Genomic DNA, 9574 nt, shown 5'->3' on the forward strand with positions numbered 1-9574 from the left:
ATCAATCGGCAGACCTCGATTATCAGGCTTTGTTAAACTTTCGACGACTAAAGGCAATAATCCGTTCATGACACAATTTTTTGAAAATCTATATCTAAGATGAAATTCATGTTCGCGGTAGGCAGTGAATGGATCCATCGTATCTCGAATATATCGTTTTACACGTATTATTCGAATTTCATCATTATGCTCGTCATCCGAAGATGAATCAGACGTGTCAAATAAATTGATGTCAAATTGACCATATATATTATTTAATTCCATGTTTTTATCTAAAATGTATATAGTAATATAGTACAGTAATAATGAAATAATAATATACAATATGTTATTATGTTTATACGGTCGTATAGATTATTATAAATTAATATAAGTTAAATAAATAAGAATGTTATTATGTAATTATGTAAAATAAAAACACGTACCCCCCCCCCCAAATCGACCCCAAGCTATCGATCAAGCCTACTTAGAACTTGATCCGTTCACTCGTTATTGAGATCTCAAAATCTCGAGTACTCGCAACTCGTGCGTTCACGTAAGAGTCCGGTGCGTCTCGCTCCACGCGTACTTAGCGCGAGACACCACCGTGTCTCTTGATATCTGTAAAGAATCTGTAGTACTTACCTCTTATCAAGAATAAATTATACGGTTTTAATTGCTTCTTTTTTATTTTTCGAAATCCTACGCGTGAAATGAAAATTGCGAGATAAAACTGCAGATTTGGTTAACAATCCGCTATGGTTAACAAGCAATAGATGACGGTCGCCGTAAAATCGATAGTCGATTGTTAATAAACAATTATTATATACAAAAAAGGAAGGAATTTAATACACATTATTATATGATTTGATATTCAAAAACTTTATTTTCATTAAATAACACCTTAATATTAGAGATAATACTTGCGGCAATCTCGATCGATTTCTTTACAAAAACTCCTTTTTTTTCAATAAATGTAAAGTATTACTTATTACTATTACTTATTACTATACTAAATATTACTTATTACTATTACTTATTAGTATTACTTATTCAGCCTCGAATTTCTGTTGAAGTCTAAAATCACAGTCTGTCTCTCTGGATTTTTAAAGGAAAATTTGTACTCTATAATTTCAACCGAAATTTAAATAATTTTATATAAATTTTAAACATATATAAATAAAAAAATCAAAATAAAACGCAAGACTTAAGATGCATCATAATAAATTGAATACTTCAGTAATAAATCTCAAATTTTCGTTGAAATCGAAAAAGAATAAAACGTTGACCTCATTCTTGCATCTTTCGCGTAAATTTAATTTATCAAATAACTGAAACTAAACTGTTATCTACATCTAAACTAAACTGTTATCTACATCTTCGAGCTACCGAGCGAGGATAAATGATTGCACGCCGATCGAAGAATCTCCGATCGAGAGTATACTCTCACCGACATCCTCCGACGCTCTCGATGACGAGGCTCGCGCCTAAACGTAACACGCGTAATTGCTCTCGCCCGGACGCTGCCGCCAACAAAGACGCTTATCCGATATTATTATCGGATAATCTGATCGCGGACCCATCCTCTCCTCTCGCGAGCGCGAGCGGTTGACATACTTTCCATTAAAGTAGTACGCGCCCGGCGTGCATGCGATCGCGAAACCCAGGCATCCTACCTTGTTGGTGGTAAAACAAGGTGGGATTCAGTGGAGGCACATCCGCGCGGAGACGAGACCGTAGCTAACGAGCGCGTGATCTACGGCGGAATGCAGAGTGCAGAGGAATTGGGGAGAAAGTCGCGCGCGCGGTGCTTCACCGGCCGTAATAGGCCTCTGGAGGAGGTGTGCGCGTAATGCGCCGCGCCACAGCTCGTTCGTACGAGTCGGATGCAACCTCGGCGCTGCAGCCTCGAGATGCCACCTCCTCTCCTGACGTCTTCAGCAGATACGAGGATGATCGATGGGGGCAACGCCGGGGATCGCCGCGCACCGTTGTTCGCATAAATTATGACGCGGCCAGGATAATGCCGGAGGACGCGCCAGTCTTGCGTGCATGAGATTGCGACAGTCTTCGTCGGAACTGCTTCCAGCGCACAAATGATCCCTCTTCGCTTCGGCCCGAGGTTTCAGTTTGTTCCTTCGAGACTTCTTCCCTAAACCGTCTAACGAACCGTCGCTGCTACGCGAATGCAATGAGTCTCGACACGAATGCGGCGAATCCATCACGTGGCAAACAATTATTTACTTGTCATCATCTGAAAAATAATTAGGGCCCCTAAAATAAAAAAATATAAATTATTTATTAAATAGATATATGAAGGCTCTTTCTCTATATAAAAAATTCAAATCTAGTTATATAAATTTGGCAATAAGAGTCAATTGGCTCTTATTCCCAAATTTAATTACATTCAAATTTTAAATATGATAAATTATTTAATTATTTAATAAAAAAATAAGTAATTACTTACATCTCTTTTTGAGCTTGAAACTTCGCTAATTTTACTCGCTCTTTTAATTCTTTTTCCTCTAATAATAATTTTCTAACTGTTAATTCATTTATGAACTCTTCACGTTCCTTTCTTAATTGACATATTTCGATTTCATGATTGATCTTAATATTTGCTAACTCTAATTCTTTTTCACATATTACGTTACTTCTATCCACTTTCGACTTTTTTGATGTAGAGTTTAATGAGTCCGTATGATTTGTTCTCTTTGAATCAAGATATATATTTTTTTTTTCATTAGTCATTACATCTGAAACATAATTTTAAGTTGCATTTAAATATTAAAAGTATTTTTTTAAACAGTATTAATTTTAAATAACGTTTGGTATTTTCTTACCAGATTGTTTATTAAGCTCTTCCTGTATATTCTCTTCTTCATGAAGAATTGAGTATAAATTTTCGCCATCACTATCGTCCTCGTCTACCTCGATCAATATATTATCTGGAAAAAAAATATACAATTAACATAATACTAATCTTATCATTATATTGTAAAAAATTGTGATTTTAAATTAATTTTAAATTAATTAATTTTTAACTTACTTAAGTCAGATGCTGATTTATTTTGCTTAACTGCTTTAAAAATTTCTTTTTGTCGATCTAAAATAATAAATTTTATTTATTTATTTGACAAATAATTTTATTAACAAATTTATATGTATTATTTAAAAACATTTTAATAGTACCTGTAGACTCATTCCTTGTAAAATTACTCGAAGACATTGTTGGTGCTGTAGTCAAAAGGCTAGGTATTATGTCTAACACATTTGAATCGACTTCACCAACATTTTTTTGTGGCCCTCCACCAGTAAGAAATCTTGCTTGTCTTTCAGCTGTTAAAATGTTCTTGTTTTGTTGTTTCAAGTTAGACCAGTATTTCTTTAATTGTGAAACATCTCTCTGCAACATAAAACATCCTAATATTAAGAAAAATAAATAAATTCGAGGAACTGCTGTATGAAATATACTTCAAATACTTTACCGTTATTTGGCATTATTTTTAATATTAATCTACGCACAAAACATGTAAATGTTCTATTTCATTATTTTTGACTTGATGTTTTCTTAATTCATTTTACATATTCAATATTATATTGTTTCAGTTCTTTATAGATTTTAGATTTATTGCTGACATAATGTCCCAACTAACGAAATGTTTGATAAAAGTTGTGGTCCACTTGACACTACAAATGCTTTGAAGCGTTCTTCTCCTTCTTTTTTCATAGAAAGAAAAAGGAAGAAAAATGCTTCAAAGCATTTGTAACGTCAAGGGGACCGCAGCCAAAAGCGTATAAACGATAAAGTGTACTTGATAAGAACTGGAATCCCCGTCGAAACGTTGTGCTAATCAACCATACAAATGTTTGAAGCATTCCTTTTCTTTTTTCTTTCAATAAAGAAAGAAGGAGAAGAAGAATGCTTCAAAGCATTTGTAGTATCAAGTGGACCACAGCCTTTATAAAACATTTCGTTAGTTCGGACATTATGTCAGCAATAAATCTAAATCTAAGAACTAAAACAATATAATATTGAATATGTGTAAAGTGATTTAAGAAAACATCAAGTCAAAAATAATGAAATGGAACATTTACATGTTTTGTGCGTAGATTAATATTAAAAATAAGTCAATTGTCAAATAACGGTAAGGTATTTGAAGTATATTTCATACAGCAGTTCCTCGAATTTATCAACTTAATAAAGATTGCCAGTTTGGTCGAAATAAACGAATCCCCCGCATTTTATTATTCATTGGCAAAGAAAAAGAGTTTGTTTATCTTATAATACCTTATTAGAAATTAATGGAGACTCATTATATTCCTGTGTAATTATAAACCAAGCTTCTGATTTTTCTTTTAATGTTGACGAATTTGTTCCTTTTGACTCAATAGTATGCTTATACTTTTTTAAAATTTCGAGAAACACTTGCTTCTCTAAATCGAAATAAATAACTCTTTTAGTTGACATTGTAAAAAATTTTCGTTTAACACACTGTCCGTGCCCGTTGCAGCTCTCCTGGCCTCGAGTGTCTCAAGGAGGTTACTGCAGCGGCTTCCACTTCCGCCGCTACCACCAGAGCCAGACCACAGCAGACTTCTCCGTCCCTCGCGCCAACTTCAATACTTCCCGACGAAATCGTTGCCACTTCTGGAGCTCCCTGACGAAGCCGCGGTCGTCGAAATTCCCGGCTTGTGACGCTTCGCTCCCTCTGCTCTTCCTCGTCGTTCTCGGCTGCTCGGCTTTCACATCGATGACTACGCACTTTCCTCGTCACACCTCTTCGCCTCGAGTATCGGCGACTCGAGTTTATTCGTTGTACCTCCTCGGAGGGAAAACACCACCACTGCACCCGTCGCTCTCTTTAAGGTTAATCGTCGGTTAATCGTCGCGGTACACGATGCGATGATGACGGCGAGAACGACGCAATCCCTACACTGGAATATCACCACTCGCAATGCAATTGGTGCGTTCAGCCGATACTCCGCTAGCCTAGCAATCGTGAGCAGTCGCTCGTTTTCGCTCGTTTCCTCTCCTTTTAATCCATTGGGTCAAAGGAGAGGAAACGAGCGAAAACGAGCGACTGCTCACGATTGCTAGGCTAGCAGAGTATCGGCTGAACGCACCCATTGTAGCACATAACCTGACAACCGTCTTAACTTCTCCACCCCTCGCGTCAACTTCGATACTTACCGACGAAACCGTTGCTACTTGTGGAGCTCCCAGATGAAGCCGCGGTCGTCGGAATTCCTGGCTTCGGCCTGTCCGCTGTCCCTCTCTCTCTCTCTCGCTCTCTCGCTCTCCCCTTTCGCACTCGCTCCCTCTGCTCTTCCTCGTCGTTCTCGGCTGCTCGGCTCTCACACCGATGACTACGCACTTTCCTCGTCACACCTCTTCGCCTCGAGTATCGGCGACTCGAGTTTATTCGTTGTACCTCCTCGGAGGGAAAACACCACCACTGCACCCGTCGCTCTCTTTAAGGTTAATCGTCGCGACTCGCGATACACGACACGATGATGACGGCCACCGGCCACGACGGCGAGAATGACGCATCCCCAGCAATCCCAAAGCAGCCAATGTAGCACATAACCTGACAAAACCGTCTTAAGTTGACTATTTGGTCGACTTGACCAAGACTGGTTCAAGACAAATCTTAAGTAAGAACTGTGCATTGAATAATGCCATTTTGGTCTTAAGATTTATCTATGCAACGTTATTTGCTTACTTAAGACCGAGCTCAAGATTAAACTTGAAAGTCGGTCTTAAGCAAGAACTATGAATCGATCGTAGTCTTGAGAACGAGCTTAAGACCGTCTTGACTTTCAAGTTTGGTCTATGAATTCCGCCCATAAATATTCGCGATACATGCGTAACGCGAGTTCGTGGTATGTGAAAGTGATGCGCGAAAGTAATTTGCGACGTGAACTGTGAATAGTGGCAGAAGGCCAACGAAGATAATTAAACATTGGCAGAGGGCCGACAAAGACAATTGAGCATAGGCTGAGGGCCGATAACGACGATTAACATAGGCTGAGGGCCGAGACCGACAATTAAACAATCGTGAATGTCGAGTGGCTCACGCATCCGTCGGCGGCGGCTGGTCCTTGATCCAGGGAAGTAGCACGAGCTTGCACAGCGGGCGCACGAGCTCTGAGGTGGCTGTCCGAATCTTTGCAACGCGGACCACGCCGTCGTCCCTGGGTGCAGTCTCACGATCCGGGCGAGAGGCCATCGACTCGGCGGAGTGTTTTCGGAGCGTACGAGGCACAAGGCTCCCACGTCCGGGACGTCCTCGGTTTTGTGCCACTTCGGCCGGGCTGTCATCCCGTGGATATATTCCCGTGACCATCGAGACCAGAAGTGATCGCGCATTTTCTGAATGTGCTGCCACCGGGATAGCGTGCCGTCGGCAGTCTCTTCGAGTGAAGGCTTGGGCACGGCCAGCAGCGGGGAGCCGATCAGGAAATGCCCCGGTGTGAGTGCGGAAATATCGTCCGGGTCGTCAGATAAAGCCTGCAGCGGTCGTGAATTCAGGCAGGCTTCGACTTGTGCGAAGAACGTGGACATTTCCTCGAAAGTGAGTGTGCTCTCTCCGATCACTCGCGCAGGTGATGTTTCGTGGATTTCACCGCTGCCTCCCAAAGTCCGCCGAAGTGTGGTGCTTCAGGCGGATTAAAGTGCCATTTCACACCTTCGGAGGTGACAGAATGGGCGATGCGACGGCCGTCGGCGGATGACGCGCGGAACATATCTCGGAGAACTCGGTCAGCGCCGACGAAGTTGGTGCCGCAGTCCGAGTAAATCTCCTCGCAGAGGCCTCGACGTGCTGTGAAGCGACGGAATGCAGCTAGAAATGCATCCGTCGTATAGTCGGAGACCACGTCGAGATGCACTGCCTTGGAGCTGAGGCAGACGAACACGGCGATGAAGGCCTTGTGGGCCTTGTGCCCTCGTCCCCGGCTCGTGCGGATGAGAATGGGGCCGGCGTAGTCCAAGCCGGTCCGGAGGAACGGGCGCGCTGGTGTGACTCGTCCTCGAGGAAGATTTCCCATGGGCGGCTGCGGTGTGGCCGCTCGCCATCGCGTGCACGTGACGCACCGATGCAGCATCTGTTTGACCACGGTCCGACATCGAGAGATCCAGAATCGAAGGCGGAGGAGCCCGAGAGTGAGCTGCACTCCCCCGTGCAGCGTTCGACGGTGGCAGGAGTCGATCAGTAATCGAGTGAGCCATGAAGATGGTGGGACGATCATTGGGTGCTTCTCATCGTGAGGTAGCGGAGCGTGCTTCAGGCGTCCTCCTGCTCGTAACACGCCGTGGTCGTCCCCATGCTATACACAAAGCACTCGAAAACAGGTGACGACCCCGTCGGGTCACCACGCAAACGGTAACGTCAGCTCCATGACGCGAGACTCCAACGGCCAATCACCCTCCCGAAATTCTGAGAAACCTGCAGGGAGGGAGTTTCGCCTCGGAGGAGTTAAAAGGACCGCCGCTGCGCCGCGGGATCGATTTCGCTCGCAAATCACCGCTAGTATCGTTACACAATCGCCTTGCTTTACCGCTTATCACCGCTTTTCGCTAGCTTAATCGCTATATCGCCGCTTTCGCCGAGCTAAACTCTGTGCGCGCTCACGGTATTTTGCCTGAAAGGGAAACTCGTGTAAATAACTGTACATATATTGAACATTAAACTTTGTATTTCGGTACTTGCTGTTCCTCTCCGTTTCTTTTGTGGTCGTCCTCTACCGCGCGCTATCTTGCGCTACCGAGCGCTCTCGAACACTTTGGATACTATTGTGTATAATGCGCTACATGAAAAATAAATGTATATAATATGGTTAAAAATAATTTCCTTTTTATTTACCCTTCCCTTTTGTTAAGCTGTCTTCGTTTATTGTTTACTTAAATGTATAATTATAAATTAAATATTAAGATCTGAACGATTAAATACTGTTGGCGACGAAAAGATACTCAATCGTGAGAGATAACGCGAACGGGAGCGAGAGAGACCGCGCAAACGAGAAGACGCGCGCGACCGGGGACGGGGGAAACATCTACGATGGAGAGACAACGCGAGCGGGAGCGTGTGACGTCACGCGGACTCCGCGGTGCGGCGAAACGCTGACCCCCTCGCCCCGCTTCGCGGCGAAAACGCGGTCGCCCCGCGGCGCCGGAAAACGCGGACCCCTCGCCCCGCGGCGCCGAAAAACGCGGACCCCCTCGCCCCGCGGCGCCGGAAAACACGGCGCCCGAAAAACGCAGTCCCCCCCCCTCTCTTTCCCTGCGGCGCCCGAAAAACGCGGTTCCCCCTTCCCCCTCCCCCGCGGCGCCCAAGAACGCGGTTCCCTCTCCCCCATCCCGCGGCGCATGAAAAAACGCGGTTCCCTCTCTCCCCGCGGTTCCCCCCCGCCCCTCACCCCCCCCCCTCGCCCTCGGTATGTGGTCCAGCTACTCCCGTAGCTTACCTACTGTTACATTTATCAGTGATACAATTTTGACGTAAAATTGTTACAAACTGTTTGAATTTTTCACTTACGCCGTGAACATTTTGACATAGTTGAAAATACACATTCTCGACACAATGTTCTAGTTCGAACAGGAAGAGTACAGTTGACGGTTTCATGTACAAGCTGGTGCCGCACGACGTCAATTTTACAATATCTGCGTCATGTATTTTAACAAGCTCCAGATCTCGAAACGTTAGCGATGATGGTGCCGATGACTGCACGATGCGCTGTATATCTGCACGTTTTTCGATGAATGTCATCCACGTTGCATGTAGCAGAATTATCCGATTGCCTCGGTTATCGCCAATAAGTATATCCACAGAGGACATAGGTCCCGCGTTGATTCCAACATCCAAAAATTATACGCTGTTGATGTCAAGGCAAATCTTCTTCCCAAAATACGCGGCGTGTAGCGGGGTTTATCAAAACTAAAAAAAATACAATTATATGTTTATAAAAGTTTTTTTTTGCACAAGTATATATGAAAATTAGCGGTACTTACTCATTGTGCTGTTTCTCGCACGTTTCGTCCTGAATCGGAACGTAGTAGTTCGCACCGTGAGTGTTCATCGTATCTGGAGGCTGTTTATTGCAAACTTACTCGAACCGTACTGCAAATTTTGCAAAAATAGCGCCAATGTACGGCTGCTGCATGGTGACCACCACCACAATTCACATATACGTTAAATGTGATATCTTTGTCAAGAACATTCGTGATGAGATCACCTCATCGGGCATCAAATATGATTTTTTTTCAAGAGCATACGTGTCTCACGATGATTTCATCGAACACATGCGAAACTGCAAATATTGCAATTTCGGATAAGTTAGTGGAACGTTATTGTTTTGAAGAACATGTCGCGACGTGTCTCGCGATGATGATTTCATCGAACACGTGCAAAACTGCAAATAGCGCCGATGTACGGCCGCTGCATTGATACAGATCAAATCACCAAAAGTCAATGGCGCGTTTTCGTGAACGTACGTGTCTCGCAATGATTTCATCGAACACGTGCAAAACTGCAAATTTTGCAAATAGCGCCGATGTACGGCTGCTGAGATGAAATTAGATATCCTGGCCATC

General features: G+C 43.5%; 2 protein-coding genes and 1 long non-coding RNA gene across 3 annotated transcripts; all 3 read right to left on the bottom strand.

The window, feature by feature from the left end:
* Positions 1-649: 649 nt before the first annotated feature.
* Positions 650-4844, bottom strand: LOC143908882 (uncharacterized; the record flags this gene model as incomplete). The annotated part of the gene is made up of 6 exons (XM_077426711.1): positions 650-2253; positions 2447-2735; positions 2823-2927; positions 3029-3085; positions 3172-3385; positions 4476-4844. Coding segments are annotated over 6 exons (1068 nt in total), but the record flags the coding sequence as incomplete, so codon positions are not given.
* Positions 4845-6576: 1732 nt separating this feature from the next.
* Positions 6577-7089, bottom strand: LOC143908875 (uncharacterized). The gene has a single exon (XM_077426707.1). It carries the CDS (start codon positions 7087-7089, stop codon positions 6577-6579), a length of 513 nt encoding a protein of 170 aa, XP_077282833.1.
* Positions 7090-7580: 491 nt separating this feature from the next.
* LOC143908888 (uncharacterized) lies at positions 7581-7770 on the bottom strand. Its single transcript, XR_013260292.1, has 2 exons — positions 7695-7770; positions 7581-7626 (listed from the first exon to the last, which is right to left on the bottom strand). It is a non-coding gene; the product is annotated as an uncharacterized LOC143908888 (long non-coding RNA).
* Positions 7771-9574: the final 1804 nt, after the last annotated feature.

Source organism: Temnothorax americanus, unplaced genomic scaffold (assembly GCF_048541705.1).
Source record: "Temnothorax americanus isolate GAGA-0224 unplaced genomic scaffold, ASM4854170v1 Scaffold119, whole genome shotgun sequence".
In the NCBI taxonomy this organism is placed as follows: Eukaryota; Metazoa; Arthropoda; class Insecta; order Hymenoptera; family Formicidae; genus Temnothorax; species Temnothorax americanus.

Bases quoted from the DNA above. Each gene is read 5' to 3' on its own strand.
- LOC143908875 (XM_077426707.1), bottom strand. From the start codon at position 7,089: ATGCTGCATCGGTGCGTCACGTGCACGCGATGGCGAGCGGCCACACCG.